At 47.3% G+C, this 21,361-nt stretch overlaps 1 protein-coding gene across 1 annotated transcript in view; it reads right to left on the reverse strand.

Moving 5' to 3' along the window:
- The window catches only part of GEMIN2 (gem nuclear organelle associated protein 2), a 263,441-nt gene extending 243,533 nt beyond the window's left edge, over window positions 1-19,908 (reverse strand). The window contains exon 1 of the mRNA XM_078659764.1: window positions 19,613-19,908. Coding sequence (XP_078515890.1) covers window positions 19,613-19,785 — 173 coding nt within the window. The 5' untranslated portion in view covers window positions 19,786-19,908. The remainder of the gene's footprint in view (window positions 1-19,612) is intronic.
- Between the last annotated feature and the right edge of the window lie 1,453 nt (window positions 19,909-21,361).

Consider the following 21,361-nt stretch of genomic DNA (forward strand, 5'->3'; position numbering starts at 1 on the left):
GGTATACTTGCCAGCTGGTGCAGTAGACTAATTAACTTACTCAGCCAGACAGTAGTTCAAAGGACTATAATTAAGGGCTAGTTGATGCTCTTTCATAAGCCACATCAAGGAATCTAGTTATAGTGAAAATGATATTGTGTCTGATCCTTATAGCAAAAATGACATTGTGTCTGATCCTTCCATCATGTCCCATTACAGTTTAATCATAAAATCATCATAAAGGGCATAAAGTGCACAAAGTGAAAATATTATAAAGGGAGTGGTGGAGTTCCCTTCTATACTCAAATCAATAATAACAAAGCAGACTGGACCCAATGTGACATAGTACTTGCTACCTGTGTGAAGTAAGGCAAAAGTGTTCCTCCCTCAGACTGCGTGAGTGCATGAGTCATGCATGACGTGTTTAGAATCCCTTACACCAGCTGTACAAAGTATCTGACCTGATGGACACTGGAGGATGTAGGTTAAATCCATTTCACTTAGAGCATTACTGTGGGTGAGATTGCGTTAAGTGGTCCAAAAAACAAGAGTCTGAATAGGAAGAAATCTAGGTATTTTCATTTGCAGAACAAAGTCAGATACATAAATCGCTTTCAAACCAAAACTTAAAACGCATCTATTCTACTTGGTGTTCAAGCACAGACATTGTGACAGAAGGCCAGCGACCACAGAGAATAGTGTGCTGACAGTATGTACTGCAGAGATAACTATGCAAATGAAAACATGTACCTGAAATCCTTTAACTGAAAAAAACAAAATAAAAGTGCAAACGAGAAATACATTTCAGCGAAATTAGGGTAGTAAGATGAGGTATAGGGTTATGGTTAAAGACTACGCTTGGGTGACCCAAGACTTGGGTTAGAATAGGGGCTGGGGACAAAGGGCAGACTAAGAGTTGATGTGTTATTAAACATAAGTATACATATTATATATGAAAAATATCCAAACGATAGGGGTATTGTCGACAACACTGGTTTTCAATTAAAAAATGCCAACCGATGAGCTTTAATTAAAATATCCATTGTAAAGCAAAGCATAGGAAATGCGAGTTATCACTGAAATGATTTTCAATTGATCGGTTTCTGAAACCTTTTACTGCAAAATATACTTAGGTGAAATTACAGACATTATTGCCGGGAGGCTTGCACTTCACTGACGAAGTCCTGTTTGCTGGCAACTACGGGTGATAGTGCAAACATACTTCTTTCCACTCTACAACAGATGTTAACTCTTCAAATGGGGTAGGACATAACGTTCATGTCCTCCACACTATCGCTCCAATGCAGAGAACATGAAAGTCACATCCTCATACTATGGGCTAGGGATCCCTCTTGTGCTTTCACCAGTGGGATTCCACTTGTGAAAGCACAAGATGTTCCACTTTTGGAACATCCACCTCAGGTTGCTGGAGGAGAGCCTCCCCAGCAGCTTGTGGCTTTTTTGTGTGAATAACAATCAGCGTGCAGATGTCATCACTATAGAAATAAAGTTTTTAAAAAAGGAAAGAAAGAAGAATGGTTTTGTCCCTTTTACTGTCACTCTGTTCGTTTTTCCGTGGCAGAGCTCAGCGCCCAAAACACTGATCATAAAGGGAGAGGTATCATTGGAAAGGTTGAATTCAGCAGTAGGAAGGCAATCTCCAAGCAGTTATCCTCCCAGACCACTAGGGATTTGAAAGGAGTGTAGAGAGCAATTGTGTCAACTAACCACCGAGAGCCACAACAGATGTTCTGCCCCCTCCCTACGCTGGGTGTAGACTGGGGGAAGGTTTACCTCCATCTGCATTCCAAAGGGCAGGAAGAAGATGGAGAGAGCCAGCCCTTGCTGACACTGCACTGCATACCCCATCCACAGTACCAAAATAGACTTTCTAAACTCCATCGATGAAACTGTGGGTTTTATACCATTCTTCACTCTCTTTGGGGGCTAGAAACTCCACTAGACATCAGGAATAGATGGTTTTTTTTTTAATGAGATGGGGAACAATTAGTTCTGGCAGACTGCAACCACACCGCAAAACCCCATTCCCCCCGGCAAGATTGCTGGATTTTGCCACATTCAATGCACCTCCTGAGCTTGCATTGGTTAGTAAATAATATTAATGTGACCGACCGGGGAAGGAGGCTGTTGGCCCATGAACTAATTATGGCCAGGAGAGTTGCTTGTGTGGGGGGTTGCTTAATGGACAAAGGAAAGCTTTTGGTGGCGATTGTGAGATAATTTTAATAACGTATATGCAAGTGCTTCCCTTCTGGCTAATTTTCAGAGTCCCGCTCTAAGGAATACCCAGTTAATACATTTAGCATTGGAATTTTTCTACACTGGCCAGGATGTTTGTACGGGGAGGGTGCACACGGACAGAAATAGGAATCCAATTATCGCCCTGAATGGGGGTCTCATTACCAATCATGGGTTTACATTACAAAATAGGTATGCCACTTTGTCGAATCTAGAGGATTGTGATTGATGAACCCCGTTACCACCCCAATTATCCATTAGCCTACTCACTGTGACTCCAGTAGAATGTAGCCCACTGACACTTCCACCCATCATACTTCCTCAGAGGAGATCCTTGCAGCCGTAACTTTAATGCAAGGTATTCAGGGCCATGGGCAGATCTTACTACATGCAGCGAACAAAACTGAGGGCATTAGAGTAAATATGGTACCATGGAATGTGGCAGGCTTAGTCTCCAAAATTGCGGCTTCAGACTGGCTAAATGAGTGGCAAGCTATGGAGATAGTACTTTTCCAGGAAACTTGGGCAATAGACCCTCCCTTTTTCGTGGGGTTTCGCACTCTCCAGCTGTCCCCTCAGTATCTGGAAGGGCAAAGGGGGGTTTACTTACTCTGATTTCAATTACTACTCCACTCCAAATCAGACAAGTTGGGCCCCCACACACCCATTTCCAGATCCTAGAGCTGACCGTCAAGAAACAGACCATCTGTACTCTCATTAATTTTTATAATAATGAGTTTGGGAGGAATTCGAAGGCTGTGGTGGATGCCTTAGTGTTGGAGATGGAAAAATTTTACAAAGGGGCAACATGAATCTTATATGGGTGGGGGATTTTAATACCCACCCATGTAAGATCAATGGGACCAGGGTTTGTGGCATAGAAGACGTTCTTGGTAATTCCTTCACTCACTTTTCACATAATGGGTACGGAGAGTCTCTAAATAGTCTGTTATTTCAGTGGACTCTCTCTATGCTAGGTGTGACGAATGAGAGAGGGCAAGGGACAACCTTTAGGAGAGGCACACAGGAATCCACTATCGATTTCGTTTTGGGGGTCTGACCAGCTACTTTCAAAAGTGCCCCTCATTAATATCCGGTTTACTTCCCATAGTGATCATGCCATGCTTTTGACCTATTTAAAAATCTTACCCACACCCAAAGAACATAACCAGATTGTTGAGGATATGATCATTCTTTCCAGGAAAAATGGTTACCAACTAAAATGGTCAGTGGTAATAAAATCAGAATTGGTCCCCGAAATTCTACTGCAGATAAAAAAAGATATTGTAGAATGCTTGAGAGAAGGGGAACCGCCAGTAGAGTTGGTTACTAATTCCATCGGCCTCTTGGCAAAAATAACAAGCATTGAAAATGCAATAGGTCTCGCAATAGAAGAGTTTGACATTTTTCGTTTTAGAAATGGATGAGTGGCGTTGCGTGGATGACTGGCGTTGCGTGTGTGAGTGGCGTTGCGTGTGTGAGTGGCGTTGCGTGTGTGAGTGGCGTTGCGTGTGTGAGTGGCGTTGCGTGTGTGAGTGGCGTTGCGTGTGTGAGTGGGGTTGGAATGCAATAGGTCTCGCATTAGAAAAGTTGTAGTTATTGGTCTTGTAAATGACATATTTTATTTATTTTTTCGTTGTTAAAATTGCTAAATTGATGGCTTTGTCATTTACAATCCCAATAGTTATAACTTTCGCGAATGTGACACCGATAGCATTTGGAATGCAACATGTTTTGTATTTACGTGACTTATATGGCAGCTCTCGTCGTTATGCTACATCTCTAGAGAGCAGGAGAGTGCAGCAGGGGAGAGAAGCACAGCAATGCAATATGTCTCGTATTAGGAAAGTTTGAGCTATTGGTATTGTAAAGGACACATTTTTTATGTATGTGCTTGTTTTTAAAATAGCGAAATAATAGCTTTGTTATTTACAATGCCAATAGTTTTATCTTTCGCAAATGTGACACCTATTGTATCACAATATGTGTTGTGAGGGTGAGGGGTTGAGGGTGAGGGGTTGAGGGTGAGTGAGGGTGAGTGAGGGTGGGTGAGGGAGGGTGAGGGTGAGGGAGGGGTTGAGGGTGAGTGAGGGTGTGAGGGGGTGAGGGGTTGAGGGTGAGTGAGGGTGAGGGTGAGGGTGAGGGTGAGGGTGGTGTTGAGGGTGAGTGAGGGTGAGGGTGAGTGAGGGTGAGGTGTTGAGGGTGAGTGAGGGTGAGTGAGGGTGAGGGTGAGGGTGGGTGAGGGTGAGTGAGGGTGAGGGTGGTTGAGGGGTTGAGGGTGAGTGAGAGTGAGGGTGAGTGAGGGTGAGGGTGAAGGGTTGAGGGTGAGTGAGGGTGAGTGAGGGTGAGTGAGGGTGAGGTGTTGAGGGTGAGGGGTTGAGGGTGAGGGGTTGAGGGTGAGGGGTTGAGGGTGAGGGGTTGAGGGTGAGGGGTTGAGGGTGAGTGAGGGTGAGGTGTTGAGGGTGAGGTGTTGAGGGTGAGGGGTTGAGGGTGAGTGAGGGTGAGGGGTTGAGGGTGAGTGAGGGTGAGGGGTTGAGGGTGAGTGAGGGTGAGGCTGAGGGGTTGAGGGTGAGTGAGGGTGAGTGAGAGTGAGGGTGAGTGGGGTTGAGGGTGAGTGGGGTTGAGGGTGGTTGAGGGGTTGAGGGTGGTTGAGGGGTTGAGGGTGAGTGGGGTTGAGGGTGAGTGGGGTTGAGGGTGGTTGAGGGGTTGAGGGTGAGTGAGAGTGAGGGTGAGTGAGAGTGAGGGTGAGTGAGGGTGAGGGTGAAGGGTTGAGGGTGAGTGAGGGTGAGTGAGGGTGAGTGAGGGTGAGGGTGAGGGTGAGTGAGGGTGAGTGAGGGTGAGGGTGAGTGAGGGTGAGTGAGGGTGAGGGTGAGGGTGAGGGTGAGGTGTTGAGGGTGAGTGAGAGAGGGTGAGTGAGGGGTTGAGGGTGAAGGGTTGAGGGTGTGAGGGTGAAGGGTTGAGGGTGTGAGGGTGAAGGGTTGAGGGGTTGAGTGAGGGTGAGGGTGAGGGTGAGGGGTTGAGTGTGAGTGAGGGTGAGGGTGAGGGGTTGAGTGTGAGTGAGGGTGAGGGGTTGAGTGTGAGTGTGAGTGTGAGTGAGGGTGAGGGTGAGGGGTTGAGTGTGAGTGTGAGTGTGAGTGAGGGTGAGGGTGAGGGGTTGAGTGTGAGTGTGAGTGAGGGTGAGGGTGAGGGGTTGAGTGTGAGTGAGGGTGAGGGTGAGGGGTTGAGTGTGAGTGTGAGTGAGGGTGAGGTTGAGTGTGAGTGTGAGTGTGAGTGAGGGTGAGGGTGAGGGGTTGAGTGTGAGTGTGAGTGAGGGTGAGGGTGAGGGGTGAGTGTGAGTGTGAGTGAGGGTGAGGGTGAGGGGTTGAGTGTGAGTGTGAGTGAGGGTGAGGGTGAGGGGTTGAGTGTGAGTGTGAGTGAGGGTGAGGGTGAGGGGTTGAGTGTGAGTGTGAGTGAGGGTGAGGGGTTGAGTGTGAGTGTGAGTGAGGGTGAGGGGTTGAGTGTGAGTGTGAGTGAGGGTGAGGGGTTGAGTGTGAGTGTGAGTGAGGGTGAGGGGTTGAGTGTGAGTGTGAGTGAGGGTGAGGGGTTGAGTGTGAGTGTGAGTGAGGGTGTGAGTGAGGGTGAGGGTGAGGGGTTGAGTGTGAGGGTGAGTGAGGGTGAGTGAGGGTGAGTGAGGGCGAGTGAGGGCGAGTGAGGGCGAGTGAGGGCGAGTGAGGGCGAGTGAGGGCGAGTGAGGGCGAGTGAGGGCGAGTGAGGGCGAGTGAGGGCGAGTGAGGGCGAGTGAGGGCGAGTGAGGGCGAGTGAGGGCGAGTGAGGGCGAGTGAGGGCGAGTGAGGGCGAGTGAGGGCGAGTGAGGGCGAGTGAGGGCGAGTGAGGGCGAGTGAGGGCGAGTGAGGGCGAGTGAGGGCGAGTGAGGGCGAGTGAGGGCGAGTGAGGGCGAGTGAGGGCGAGTGAGGGCGAGTGAGGGCGAGTGAGGGCGAGTGAGGGCGAGTGAGGGCGAGTGAGGGCGAGTGAGGGCGAGTGAGGGCGAGTGAGGGCGAGTGAGGGCGAGTGAGGGCGAGTGAGGGCGAGTGAGGGCGAGTGAGGGCGAGTGAGGGCGAGTGAGGGCGAGTGAGGGCGAGTGAGGGCGAGTGAGGGCGAGTGAGGGCGAGTGAGGGCGAGTGAGGGCGAGTGAGGGCGAGTGAGGGCGAGTGAGGGCGAGTGAGGGCGAGTGAGGGCGAGTGAGGGCGAGTGAGGGCGAGTGAGGGCGAGTGAGGGCGAGTGAGGGCGAGTGAGGGCGAGTGAGGGCGAGTGAGGGCGAGTGAGGGCGAGTGAGGGCGAGTGAGGGCGAGTGAGGGCGAGTGAGGGCGAGTGAGGGCGAGTGAGGGCGAGTGAGGGCGAGTGAGGGCGAGTGAGGGCGAGTGAGGGCGAGTGAGGGCGAGTGAGGGCGAGTGAGGGCGAGTGAGGGCGAGTGAGGGCGAGTGAGGGCGAGTGAGGGCGAGTGAGGGCGAGTGAGGGCGAGTGAGGGCGAGTGAGGGCGAGTGAGGGCGAGTGAGGGCGAGTGAGGGCGAGTGAGGGCGAGTGAGGGCGAGTGAGGGCGAGTGAGGGCGAGTGAGGGCGAGTGAGGGCGAGTGAGGGCGAGTGAGGGCGAGTGAGGGCGAGTGAGGGCGAGTGAGGGCGAGTGAGGGCGAGTGAGGGCGAGTGAGGGCGAGTGAGGGCGAGTGAGGGCGAGTGAGGGCGAGTGAGGGCGAGTGAGGGCGAGTGAGGGCGAGTGAGGGCGAGTGAGGGCGAGTGAGGGCGAGTGAGGGCGAGTGAGGGCGAGTGAGGGCGAGTGAGGGCGAGTGAGGGCGAGTGAGGGCGAGTGAGGGCGAGTGAGGGCGAGTGAGGGCGAGTGAGGGCGAGTGAGGGCGAGTGAGGGCGAGTGAGGGCGAGTGAGGGCGAGTGAGGGCGAGTGAGGGCGAGTGAGGGCGAGTGAGGGCGAGTGAGGGCGAGTGAGGGCGAGTGAGGGCGAGTGAGGGCGAGTGAGGGCGAGTGAGGGCGAGTGAGGGCGAGTGAGGGCGAGTGAGGGCGAGTGAGGGCGAGTGAGGGCGAGTGAGGGCGAGTGAGGGCGAGTGAGGGCGAGGGAGGGCGAGGGAGGGCGAGTGAGGGTGAGTGTGAGTGAGTGTGAGTGAGGGTGAGTGAGGGTGAGTGAAGCTGAGGGTGTGTGACGGTGTGTGAGGGTGTGTGAGCGTCAGTGAGTGTGTTTGCTGCATGTCTGTTGCTTGTGGATGTCTGTTGCTTGTGGATGTCTGTTGCTTGTGGATGTCTGTTGCTTGTGGATGTCTGTTGCTTGTGGATGTCTGTTGCTTGTGGATGTCTGTTGCTTGTGGATGTCTGTTGCTTGTGGATGTCTGTTGCTTGTGGATGTCTGTTGCTTGTGGATGTCTGTTGCTTGTGGATGTCTGCCGCTTGTGGATGTCTGTTGCTTGTGGATGTCTGCCGCTTGTGGATGTCTGCCGCTTGTGGATGTCTGCCGCTTGTGGATGTCTGCCGCTTGTGGATGTCTGCCGCTTGTGGATGTCTGCCGCTTGTGGATGTCTGCCGCTTGTGGATGTCTGCCGCTTGTGGATGTCTGCCGCTTGTGGATGTCTGCCGCTTGTGGATGTCTGCCGCTTGTGGATGTCTGCCGCTTGTGGGTGTCTGCCGCTTGTGGGTGTCTGCCGCTTGTGGGTGTCTGCCGCTTGTGTTGCCTGTGGATGTCTGTTGCCTGTGGATGTCTGTTGCCTGTGGATGTCTGTTGCCTGTGGATGTCTGTTGCCTGTGGATGTCTGTTGCCTGTGGATGTCTGTTGCCTGTGGATGTCTGTTGCCTGTGGATGTCTGTTGCCTGTGGATGTCTGTTGCCTGTGGATGTCTGTTGCCTGTGGATGTCTGTTGCCTGTGGATGTCTGTTGCCTGTGGATGTCTGTTGCCTGTGGATGTCTGTTGCCTGTGGATGTCTGTTGCCTGTGGATGTCTGTTGCCTGTGGATGTCTGTTGCTTGTGGATGTCTGCAGCTTGTGATGCTTGTGGATGTCTGCAGCTTGTGACGCTTGTGGATGTCTGCAGCTTGTGATGCTTGTGGACGTCTGTTGCTTGTGGACGTCTGTTGCTTGTGGACGTCTGTTGCTTGTGGACGTCTGTTGCTTGTGGACGTCTGTTGCTTGTGGACGTCTGTTGCTTGTGGACGTCTGTTGCTTGTGGACGTCTGTTGCTTGTGGACGTCTGTTGCTTGTGGACGTCTGTTGCTTGTGGACGTCTGTTGCTTGTGGACGTCTGTTGCTTGTGGACGTCTGTTGCTTGTGGACGTCTGTTGCTTGTGGACGTCTGTTGCTTGTGGACGTCTGTTGCTTGTGGACGTCTGTTGCTTGTGGACGTCTGTTGCTTGTGGACGTCTGTTGCTTGTGGACGTCTGTTGCTTGTGGACGTCTGTTGCTTGTGGACGTCTGTTGCTTGTGGACGTCTGTTGCTTGTGGACGTCTGTTGCTTGTGGACGTCTGTTGCTTGTGGATGTCTGTTGCTTGTGGATGTCTGTTGCTTGTGATGCTTGTGGATGTCTGACGCTTGTGGATGGGTGAGTGGGCGAAAGGTACAGAGTGGGCGAAAGGTTGGGCGAAAGGTACAGAGTGGGCGAAAGGTACAGAGTGGGCGAAAGGTACAGAGTGGCCGAAAGGTACAGAGTGGGCGAAAGGTACAGAGTGGGCGAAAGGTACAGAGTGGCCGAAAGGTACAGAGTGGCCGAAAGGTACAGAGTGGGCGAAAGGTACAGAGTGGCCGAAAGGTACAGAGTGGCCGAAAGGTACAGAGTGGCCGAAAGGTACAGAGTGGCCGAAAGGTACAGAGTGGGCGAAAGGTACAGAGTGGGCGAAAGATTTAGAGTGGGCGAAAGATTTAGAGTGGGCGAAAGATTTAGAGTGGGTGAAAGATTTAGAGTGGGTGACTGAAGCAGAGTGGGTGACTGAAGCAGAGTGGGTGACTGAAGCAGAGTGGGTGACTGAAGCAGAGTGGGTGACTGAAGCAGAGTGGGTGACTGAAGCAGAGTGGGTGACTGAAGCAGAGTGGGTGAATATATATGTCTGATGCTTGTGGATGTCTGATGCTTGCATGTCTGCTGGGGTGACAGCGTCAGTACAAGTCAAGCTCTAAGTTGGTGTGTGTCAGAACTGGTTGCCTCGGGGAAAAATACAAGTTCTCCCTGTAAATAAAGAAAGAGGAGGTGAGAAAGGAGGGTCCGGCTTGGAGCTGGGAAAGAGGCTGAAAGGGAGGGGAGAATGCATGGAGCGCATTCCAATGAAGTCTGTTGCGAGGCGTGGGGGGCAGCCTTTGATGTGCGAGAGAGCTGCCGTGAAAGAAGTAAACAGCAGGCATGTAATTAGGGGGGAGGAGAAGTCGCGCTGGGGTGAATACCTGAGGCCAAGCTGCCCGCGGGAGGGAGGCTGATGGCTGTGATGTGGACGCGCGTCGTGAACTAGCCTCTTGTTGCCTGTGGGAGGGAAGACGGAGGGAAGGCAGAGAAGGGGAGGGGGGATGAATGCGACACGCGGGCAGGGGAGGGGGCGGAGCGGGGAGAGCGGCATGAGGGTGTGAAAGCAGCAGGGGCCTGGAGTGCGGCTAAGGGAACTGAAGAAATGCGACACGGCAGGCAGGGGAGGGGGCGGAGCGGGGGTGTGGGAGGAGTGCGGCTGAGGGAAAATACATGCAAGCAGGCGGCTGGGGGCATGTGCACGCGCTTTTAAGCTCAATGCACATGCGCATTAAGCTTGAATTTCACGGGCACTGCAAGGAATCGCCACGATTCCTTGCAAGTTGGTTAAAGACTGTTTAAGCCCCTATAGTCTCGCAAGCTCGATGCGCATGCGCATCGACAGGCGAGACCTAAAAATGGCAATTACGTGGGTGAAGTCATCAAACTCCACAGCAAAAAAAGGCTGGTTCGATGCACCAAAGTGAAAACAGCTCTCGGAAATGCCTTAAAAACTCTCCCTAGAGATTATCTCTACATTCGTTCACTACATAATGAGTATAAATCATCCAGAAGGGGGGGGAGAGAGAAAGACCTGAGAGCACAGGCGTGGGAAGACCTTGAGCAAGCAGCCAGTTCTGGCAGCAGCAAAGACTTCTGGAAAGTTGTAAACGCTACTTATTTTAAAGAAATTAGTGACCCCGCACTAGATGTACACATAGACGAAGAGGCATGGGTGAGACATTTCGAATGAATCTTTTAGCTACCAACTCCTCCACCTATATTAGTGGCCCTCCCCCTCCCCCCCAGAAAAATCCACCTCAGGAAGGATTAACCTTTACTGTATCTGAGGTTCGAAAGGCATTAGAATCCTGTACCCCCGGTAAGGCTTTGGGGTCGGACGGCGTAGCAATTGACCTCTTTCAATACGATTATGATATGTGGGACCAGCTGTGGCAGGCTCCCTTGAATTTGGTGGAACCTGGCGGTGTCGACGTACGTCGCCTACGGATAGGGTTAATACCTTGGATATTGCATAAAAGCAGAGATCTGATTCTGCTCGCGAGACCTCATTGCCTATTACTCCCCTGAGGCGGAAGCCGGGGGTTAGAACAGAGCTGTAAAGCGTTTTGCTAATAACTGTTTGATTTATTTTAAAATATTAATTTGCGCCGCAAAGTGTTTGTATTTTAAAAAGGAGCACTGTCCTCAGATAACCGCTGTGATTAGACGGCCAAATACTGTAGAATCGCCCCACACCCAGCCGACTAAGGTGCTGAGTGAGAGGCAGCTTTTTGGCGGACATATTGGGCGTACTCACTGCCCCAGCGTGCTAGACTTCGAGGCTCGTGCATAAAACCATACGTGATCCCTCCGCGCAGCGGATGCGATCAGCGGGCGCGCCTGAAGCGCGCCTAAGTCGAGCCAAAGTCTAGCCCGTCTGCGCCCTTCCGCGCTAAGGACGTGCCGGGGGGCCACACCACCTGCCAATAATGCTACCAGGTCAGGTAAATAGAGAAATACTTCTGTCTCTCAATACTAATTCTAAGAACTGCAATCATTTTGTAGAAGTTGATAAATGGTTAGGACCTATTACATGCACGATATGTAAAAACACATTACACCCCATGTCAAGAACACCCCCAAAATCATATATAAAACCATCAAAGGTGGATTAATAAATGCACGTTCTATGTGCAAGAACGCACTACACATATATGACCTGATCTCTGAGAACAACCTGGACTGTCTTATGATCACGGAAACGTGGCTGAGAGAATGGTCCAACCCAGACATCACCTGTGCATTACCACCTGGCTATAGGATACAAAGACTTGACAGATCCATACAAAGAGGAGGGGGGATTGCTATCATACACCGTGAGACCCTCATATGTAACATCTCTGAATTACCTGATATTAAAGGAGCTGAAAGGTTAGCCTTTAACTTACAGGCCCATGACTCCTTTATGTTCTATGGAGCATTAATTTATCGTCCTCCAGGACAAATGAAACATTTTTGGGATAGTATGGGGGAAGTAATCACTACAATGACGCTCAAAGCAGCAAATTTTACACTACTGGGAGATGTAAATCTTCACCTCGATAACATGATGGATCCAAATGTACAATGCTTTAAAGACATCATACAGGTATTAGGACTAAAAATTCTAACAAATGACCCCACACACATAGCAGGCCACATATTAGACTGTGTTTGTTCTAATCTCAATACCATCAAAGTATCCACTCCTTTGCCCCAGACCTGGACCGATCATAACTTTATAGCATTTCACCTCACAACGAAGGAAACTAACAATACAAAACCTAATGTACCCAGACATCAGAAACCAACTCCTTGTTGGACAAAAATAATTGAGCACCCGGATTTACCCATATGGGCCAAAGAGAATAAACCACTGATAACTAGGAATGTGACCAGTGACAACCTTAGTTACGAAAAATGGATGAGAACTATAGGGGGAAAAAATAACCTCTGGAGGAGCCAACAAATCTAAACCCAAACAAGGGAAATTCTCAGCTCCCTGGTACACAAATGATCTAAAAGATGCATTGCGTATAGTACGCAAACTTGAACGCAAATGGCGTAAGCATTATAATAAGGATGACCAGGACAGTTTCAAAACAGCCAGACGAGACTATCATGCAAAAAGTAAACGTACTAAAATAAATTACTTCACAAATAAGATAGAAACGTCTCAGAATAATCAAAAAGAGATATTTTGTGTGGTGAACAGCTTTCGAGATCCAAGGTTTTTGTCTCAGGAAATACCCCCATCACAGAGCCTCTGCAATGAGATTGCAAATTATTTCGAACAAAAAATTGTCAACATTACCAGATACTTCCCTGATATCATTTTAAATAACGATAACATAGCCCTAGAAAACAATCCTGAGAATACTAGATGGAATACTTTCACTATAATTGATCTGGTCGACACCTTACATACAATGTCAAAAATCAAATCCGGCTCACCACTTGATCCCTGCCCTCCCGCACTGGTTCATGCAATCAAAGATAAGGTTAACCCCATGATCAACGCCATTGTTAACGCATCACTCCAATCGGGTGAAATTCCCAGTACATGGAAGACGGCGATTGTAAAACCCCTACAAAAAAAGCCCCTTCATGATCCATCTGTTTTAACCAACCTGAGACCCATTTCACAATTTCCCGCCTTATGTAAATGTGCTGAAACCTTGGTCAATAAGCAACTCTCAACATTCTTAGAGGAAAATAATATATTACATCCAAATCAGGCAGGTTTTAGAGCCAACCACTCTACTGAATCAGCACTTCTGTCAACAACAGAAACCATAAGAGCGGCACTAGATCAGGGGAAGAAGGCAGTCCTAATTCTCCTTGATCTATCTGCAGCATTCGACACTGTGTCCCATGCCATTTTATTACATCGCCTGGCTGAGGCGCACCGTGTTGAAATGGTTTAAAAATGTTCTACTATACAGAAAACAGATAATCAGATTGGGCCAGTTTCACTCAGAGGGGAAGGAGATCAGTTCGGGGGTGCCTCAGGGTTCCAGCTTGAGCCCTACCTTGTTCAATCTGTATATGGCACCCCTGATCAATCTAATTGCCTCCCATAATGTAAGCACAGTTGCATACGCAGACGATACCAAACTGGTCCTGGTTCTAGATGAAGACACAGAAAGGGCCAAACAGGTATTGAAAGACTGCCTGACCGCGACTTTTAAATGGATGCATAACAACCATCTGAAATGTAACTTCGCAAAGACAGAGATTCTGCCGTTCGGGAAAAACAACATCTTTTCCCCACACACCTGTTGGCCTTTAGACGCGGAAGCCCCCCCTAATACCATCAGTGCAACACGAAATCTAGGAATAAAATTTGACGATATGCTATCCTTCAAACAGCAATCTAAAGAAGTGGCTGCCGTCTGTTTTAACATAATCAAAGGCCTCCGCAAATTTTTTGACTACCTGCCTTGGTTTGCCCGTCGCACAGTAGCAATTGCGCTAATAACATCGAGAATTGACTAATGTAACAGTCTGTATGCAGGGGTGGCAAAATCTACCCTGCATAAATTACAGATGGTCCAAAATGCGGCGGCTCGGCTGGTTTTGAGATGGCCTAGAAAGTCATCTGCATCAGCCGCCTTGAATATGTTGCACTGGCTCCCCATCCAGAAACGTATACTATTCAAGATCCTCCTGATTACTTTCAGAGGCTTTCATAAGCGCGGCCCAAAATATCTGTCCAACAAATTTCACAGATACCATCCGAATAGAGAACTCAGGTCAGCTACGGCTAACTTAATGTCCATCCCCAAGTTCAGACTGGCCACCAAAGGTGGAAAATCATTGGCAGTCCTAGGCGCTAAGGCCTGGAATATTCTTCCGGCTCACCTGAGAGCATGTCCATCAGAAAAAACCTTTAAAAAACTACTAAAAACTTGGATCTATGGACTGTCTGAATCAAAATGCAAAACCCTTGTCTAAATGATATCTAAAGCTCAGTTAAAACCTCCCAACATTCTATTCTGTAATGAAGTCAATAGCGCCAAGATGCTCCCTGGAGTGTGCGTGCGCTATATAAAAACCCCTAAACATCAAACATATTATTTTGCGTTGGACTAGAACACTTATTTGTGCAACGAATTACATAAGGAAAACATACGGATTTTCGGTTCTTTTCAAAAATACAAGATGAGGAACCAAGAGTGAAATATCTTGCGCTGCAATAAATAAACCTAAAGATAGGAGGTTTTTATTTTGAAATATACTATTTCCATAAGACGGATATACCACGACGGTGGCGTATTACTCTTAACATGGAGGTTTGAGATATATATGAGGAAATCGTTTTGATGTGACTGCGCTTGATACAAACCTTTTGCCCTGAGGAAGTTCTGTTTTTAGAACGAAATGTGTTGGCTGGCTATCTGCATAAACTTTTTGAAAGGAACATTAAACATATTTTGAAATATATACCGGCACTCAGCGCATCAATAAGGACAAACATCTTCAACAATAGGCCCACCACCATCACGGATCCAGACTGTAATTGTTCCAATTTACAAAAAAGGGGATAGGGGCTCCTCGAAGAATTACCGCCCAATATCCTTGCTTGATACCACCGCTAAACTAATGGGGCGGGTCCTACTGGCTAAATTGGAGGATAGGGCAGACTCGCATAACAATCATGAAGGCACAGTATGGGTTCCGTAGAGGTATGGGGACAATTGATCAGTGCCTAAACCTCTCCCTAATAGGGAAATACTCGAAGGCTAGAAACGGGAAGCTATATATGGCTTTCGTGGACTTAACATCAGCCTTCGGCTGTGTGTTACATTCTAGGCTATGGTCCACGATGGAGGGTATGGGCATAGACCCGCCGATCATCGAGTTATCCGCCAGCTACATGCCAATGCCACTGCCTGTGTAAGGTATGGTAGAAAGGGGGAGTGCACTCGTCATTTCAAAATCAAAAAGGGAGTTAGACTGGGGTGTGTCCTCGCCCCGTTTCTATTTTCAATCTATACGAACAGAGTCGAGTCCTCCCTGTCTGCTCTTTCAAACCAAACCAAACCCCCCTCCCAATTCTGGCATACACCGATGGCGCGGTACTGATGGCAAGAACTGGGTTGGCCTTACAAAAACTAATCAAAGCTTACTCCATCTGTATGGCTTCCCTTGACCTGAAAGTCAATGAAACAAAATCATTTATAATTGTGGCCAGAGAGGCTAGAGGTGAGAAACATCCCCACTTCCAGATGGAGGGCAAAGAAATTAAGGTGGTGGACTCCTTTTCATATCTAGGAGTGCTCCTTGACAAGGATCACTCCTGGTCTAAATTAGTAAAAACAAGAGGCCAGGACATGCAAAGACGCCTTAACGCTGTTAAGAGATTCGCAAAAAACTTAGGCGGAAGCCCAGTGAATGTACTTAAAAACATATTCAGCTAAAGTAAAATCAGCTGTTACATATGGAGCAGGTGTTTGGGGATGGTTAACGATGGTCCGTTACAGTAAGTGGAAGACTTCTTTTTTTTAAATTGTATGTCTTTACCACAATCAGCCCCAAGCCACATTTTACATCTTGAACTGGGGCTTCCTTATTTGAGTGACTCCATAAGGATGGCCCCAGTCCTCCTGTGGTTGTCAATATGGCAGAGAACTATGGTCGACCTGACACAAACCATTATAAGAGAATGCTGTAATCTAGATCATTACAAAAAGGATCGGGTGACTAAAGTATGTAGAAACAGTACTGAAAGCCCTAGGGATGGCAAAACTTTTTCAGGACCCCAACACTTGCAAAGAAGTCAAGAAGAAATGGTTAATGGATCTATATTCCCAAAGAGCAGAACAAAACGGATCTATCAATCTTCTATTGCATATGACCTGGTTCCACCATTACCAGGAGAGGGTTTTCATTATGACCTGGTTCCACCATTACCAGGAGAGGGTTTTCATTATTTATCTCGCATAAACAATTCGCAGCACAGATTCATATTATGTTTCAGACTGAATATGATCCAGATACTCTTGTGCTACCCACAAAATAAATATAGATTAGCAGATCAGGCCCCTGTAACAACCATGTAACAACCATGCCGTCCAATCGGACCTGCATATTATACTATTTTGTAAAAACTACTTTGAGGAAAGGAAAATATTTATACTTCCAATCCTTAGGCACCATAAATTTAGGCTGGGTCGCCATATATTTTCTAAAGGCTTTGCCAGACCCATTTGTACGTTTCTGTGTTGCTTCATTCCTAAGGGACTGTTTTAGGAAGAGGAAAAAGGTGGGACCACTTTTAGATAGTAGTGTGTAATTTTTAATCATGAACCGTTCTCTCCTTCCATACAAATGATTTTAAAGGTCCTATTTCTAATCCCAGCAAACTTGTTTAATACTTATTTTAACCAATGTAAATATGTATTTAATAACTTGAAATTATTTTATATGAGCCGTTGTGCTTTTATGGTCTATTAACAAAAGATTGAATAAAGCTGCGTGACTGACTGGCTCCTCCTGAGCAGAATGGAGAAGGAGATGAAAAGAAAGAAATACCTGAAGGACAGCCCAGTAACCCTTTACGTTTGGGCCCCCTGAGTATCTATATAATATTTTATTACAGGCATAAAAAAACAAAGCCTCAGTATGCGATAAGATTGTGAATATTTAAAGATTTTACATAAAGAGAACCCTGATTCAATCAGAACGGTGTAATCCAAACCCTGACCCATGGAGAAGTCATTATAGGTGCAGAGATCAGATGCTCTAATTATGTTACACACCGCAATAATGGGGAAGAGCTCCGTAGACTCACTGTCAGGCAGGGCTTTAAGTGGGCCTGGTCGTACCGGGTCTGAGCACCGGCAGTGTTTTTAAGGAGGCCTCGAAACGGGTCTCTATTGGGCTCTGTTTTGTGCCCTGGCACAGGCGGTCCAGTTTTTTCCGAGTGTTATAGGGAAAGGGAAATCCTTTAAACAGACCCTCCAGCATTTCGCGATTCACGAAAAAAATCACGAAATCATCTGACTAGCGCGATGCCCGCAATATTTACAATTATTGCCGCGATATTTACAGAAAAGCGTTAGTAAAATAATGTCTTTTTAATGGCTGTGCGTGCACACTTCACTACGTGCCGCCGTGGGAGGAGAGGTGTTAGAACCATACAGAGAAACGCTAATTGATCCAATTGTAAATTAACCATTGACTGGGTAGCTGAGACTCGAGTTTTTTTTGGAGCTGTTTCCTCACAAGGATAGTTACTCAGAGACGAGTGCAAATCTTTGGGGTGTAAAACTAAGGACCGGAAGGTAGTGAAGTAAGGGGACAGGGTGAGGATAGATTGCGAAGCCTAAGGGGGGGGGGGGATTTAAAATAGTAGGTTCACTATCATTGTCTGTGGTAATTGTGATCACACGTAGCGCGCATATTCGCAAACCCATATTTTATGAGGATAACTGTGAGGTGTTGTTTCTCTCACAGAGATCCTTTTGTTTGCTTGTGGAACTTACGCAGCACGGTGCTGAATTCCTTTAGTGTCAAGGAGTTTTCGAGCAACAATAAAAAATGTCAAGTTAACTGCTGAATAATGCTCCTTCTGTTGCAAGATCAGCACTTTGTCATGATAAAAAAGGGCAGAGGATTATTCCTGCTGCAAAGGACGTAAATCAGGTTACAAAGGCACTAAAATAGTGTCCTCCCATTTCCGGTACTTTGCTGCAGTTTCGAAATATTCTTAAAGTTTCTAATTGCTCTAATGGGGTAATTTATGATATTCAGCTATTTGCCTAGACTTCATTTCTTTATTTTGTTCAGGAGAAAGTGTCACTCAAAGTCGTTGAGTGTCACTCATATTTACACTGAATTTATGAAAATGTCACACATAAGCAATCTGAAACCTTGGCAGCTATTTACCCAGCAGCCGAACTTCAGAAATGCTGGGGATATTTTAAGGCCCCTTTTATAACATTGGGTTTCAGAAAAGACAATCGTTTTTTGAATGATTTTTCTTGCCTTTTTCCACTCACAAACTGCATCTTAAATTCCCACACTTAAATTGTTGCATTACTTTCTGCTAAAGCGGTCGAGGAGCAAAGCAGGACTTGGGTCATATTTGTATTATCAATATATTTTCAATGTTAAAAAAAATTGATAGAAACACTGTTTTTTAAAATGGACAAGTCTGGAGGCAGTGGTGCCCCTGCGGGGTGCATACATGGGTGCGAGAAAACCCCAGGGTGAAATAAGGCCCCTTCTAACGAGGTGCAGATTGGAGCTGTGCTTCTGTAGAACCGCAGACACTTGCCTGTTACACAGTGGAATACTTGCAAAATCAGTTTACATTGATTTAATGCTGAAAAGTAATAATTACGAGAAAAATAAAGTGCCGCAATAATGCCGCTAAATTTCCATTTTTGTGCCGCTAAATTTGCAAAATCTATGCCGCAATATCCTGGGGGGGTCTATTTAAAGAGAGTTGTTTTCTCTCTGGATTTCTCTTCTCGGAACTCAGGAGCAGCAGCAACATTGTCGTGGTGTCACGGGCTTTATGTGGAAGCTTTTTCAATATTGTATACAAGCCATAGTTGCTGCATATTTATCTTATGCAACTAACAACCATTGACAAAGCCAATAGTCCTGACTTGTTGTAGGTATGATGTTACTTGTTGGATCATATATCTGGATGCAATAACAGAAACAGCAAAATACCAGTCGGGCGGCACATTATGCTAAGCACAGATTTTTAGATTGCGTGTTTTTAAGCCATGCCCTTAATTACATTACGGTACAAAAAGGGGTGGCAATGAACGGAGCATCTGAACCAATCAACACTCACACCCAGTCAACAGATCTGGGTTTAATCCATCACCGTTCTTTAACCCACTCTGCCAGCCCAGTTCAGACATGGCCATATGCAAATCAGTCTGTCTGACCCTGTGACTCATGGGAACAGTCCAGACTCAGCCCGAACTGCCAAGCCATGCCTTAATTACATTAGCCACGCCCCCTTAAGTCACCCGCCAGTTTTTTCATCCCACTAAAAAGCCCTGCTGTCAGGTATCTACGAAACGATTCAGAACAAGATTTCGTTTGAAACGAAACCTTGCTCTGTCACACACATTCCCTATATTAGAAAAAGTTACCATCTTTAAAATATATTCTAAAGAAAAGTTAGTATAATGGTGAAAATACTAGAGTCTACAAGCCAATGTCACTTGAACTGTACTGTATATAATGGCACATATATAATAATAACAACATGACGATAAAACTATCAAACAGCATAGACTATTACTGGAAAACCAGACCAGGTGTCTATCAACAAACACCCAAGTGGAAAGAACAACTGTTTATGGATAACCCCACAACATTTGGGGCTTTTAACCTTATCACTCACTGGACACGCTTCAGATACTCTTGTGGTGTCCTAGGTGGGACGGATGGGTCGAAGTCCTCAGCGATGTCACAGTACTCCACAGGAAGCAACCGTGGCATCATATCCTCGGCGTCTGACTCCATTGCCGAAGCTGCACCTCTACCGCCTCTTGTGCGAGCACAGGGCAGTGCCATTTCACGAGAACAAGAAGCAGTATCCTCAACCTGAGTTTCATTAAAGACCCGGCGGCACAGCACTTTCCACTAGTAAGCAGCCATATTGCGTCTGCGTCCTTGTAAAACGGCTGGAGACTGGTCACACTAGTCCCGCAGAGTCGCCTCTAATTGGCCGAGATGTATAGCCAATCAGTGCATTCTCGATTCCGATTGGTTTTTCCGATTTCCCCTCTAACTTACAAATTGAACACCGGCATGGGGTTGTAGTTTAAGCAAGCATGAGATTCGCGTGGCACGTTTTATTAACACGCGGGGAATCTGATAGTCGAGTGGACGGAAAACTGGCGACCTTGAATATTTTGAACAGGTGCCCACCGAGGCTGAGATTGCATCTCGCACAGTTCGCATGCATTTCAGTACGCTTTTTAAGAGGTGGGCCCTTGTGAACCTGTCTAGAGGTTAGGTTAGCTTGGCTGCTGCAAATAAGTTAGTTATTTGAAATAACAATGCCCCACTAGGTAATAGCTACATCTCAGTAGGTGGAACACAAATGAACACAAACTCTAGTCATTTGCAAATGGCCCAACAGTTTCATTTTGGTCCAATTTCCCAACTAAATACCCATATTTCATCTTGAGATAATCACTGCGTGGAATAAGGTTATGATCCTGCATAGGAATTTGTTGAAATTAAAATATATCCTCTTGATAGGCTAGTAAGGTAGCCATTTCATGTAGATTAACAAGTTCTAGGTTTATTCAAGAAGTTATAGCTAGATTAACAAGTGTAGGTTTATTCAAGAAGGTATAGCCTAGGTTACAGGTTACAAAGTAAATATACCCCACCACGAGCAGCATTTTAACTACTCAGACCTACTCTGTCTAGCTGGCACTCTTAAAGGCACACATCAAAATTCAATGATATCACATAGTGGCTGAGCAGCAGGTAACAGAGACTCTATGGAGAGAATGCATTACAGCTAACATCAGGCTATAACACGTCTCCTCCCCTTAGAAAAAGAACAAAAATACAACAGGAAACATGATAGCAAATAATACAATCAATAAACTTCACCACTTGCCTCCTGCCATGGACACTTGCCAGACCAGGTGTTAGGATTTAGACATCTTGACATGCGAGATTGCAGGCAATGTGACCTTTTAGCCCCTACCCCTAAAACTAACTAATCACTAAAGCCTTTGTGGACGCTCCCTAAACTGAGTAAAGAGGCGCGGCAGAACGTAGCCGTTGCTTGGCTTACTCTTCACTTCCTGGTTGATTGCTCGCGTCCTCCGTGGCGTCCTACGGATCCCTCCGTGTGTTCCTGGATATTTCTCTGCCTGCATTCAGCTGTTCCCCTGTCCTACAGCTTCCCGCAAGTCTGGTACACTGTGAGAATGTTTCTGCCGGTCTTCGGCATTTCTCTGTTTTTGCGCGAGTAATCTCTCGCGACTACTCTGCCTTTTCTCACGCATTTTGCGGGCGTTTTCTGCTCGATTCATTTTCGTTGCTTCTTCTTTGAGGCTTGTACATACCCTCATTTCTTTGTTGTTTGGAGACTCCTTTGCGAGTGAGCGCTCCGCCCTTGCCTTCT

This window comes from Lissotriton helveticus, chromosome 9, assembly GCF_964261635.1.
Source record: "Lissotriton helveticus chromosome 9, aLisHel1.1, whole genome shotgun sequence".
Lineage (NCBI taxonomy): Eukaryota > Metazoa > Chordata > Amphibia > Caudata > Salamandridae > Lissotriton > Lissotriton helveticus.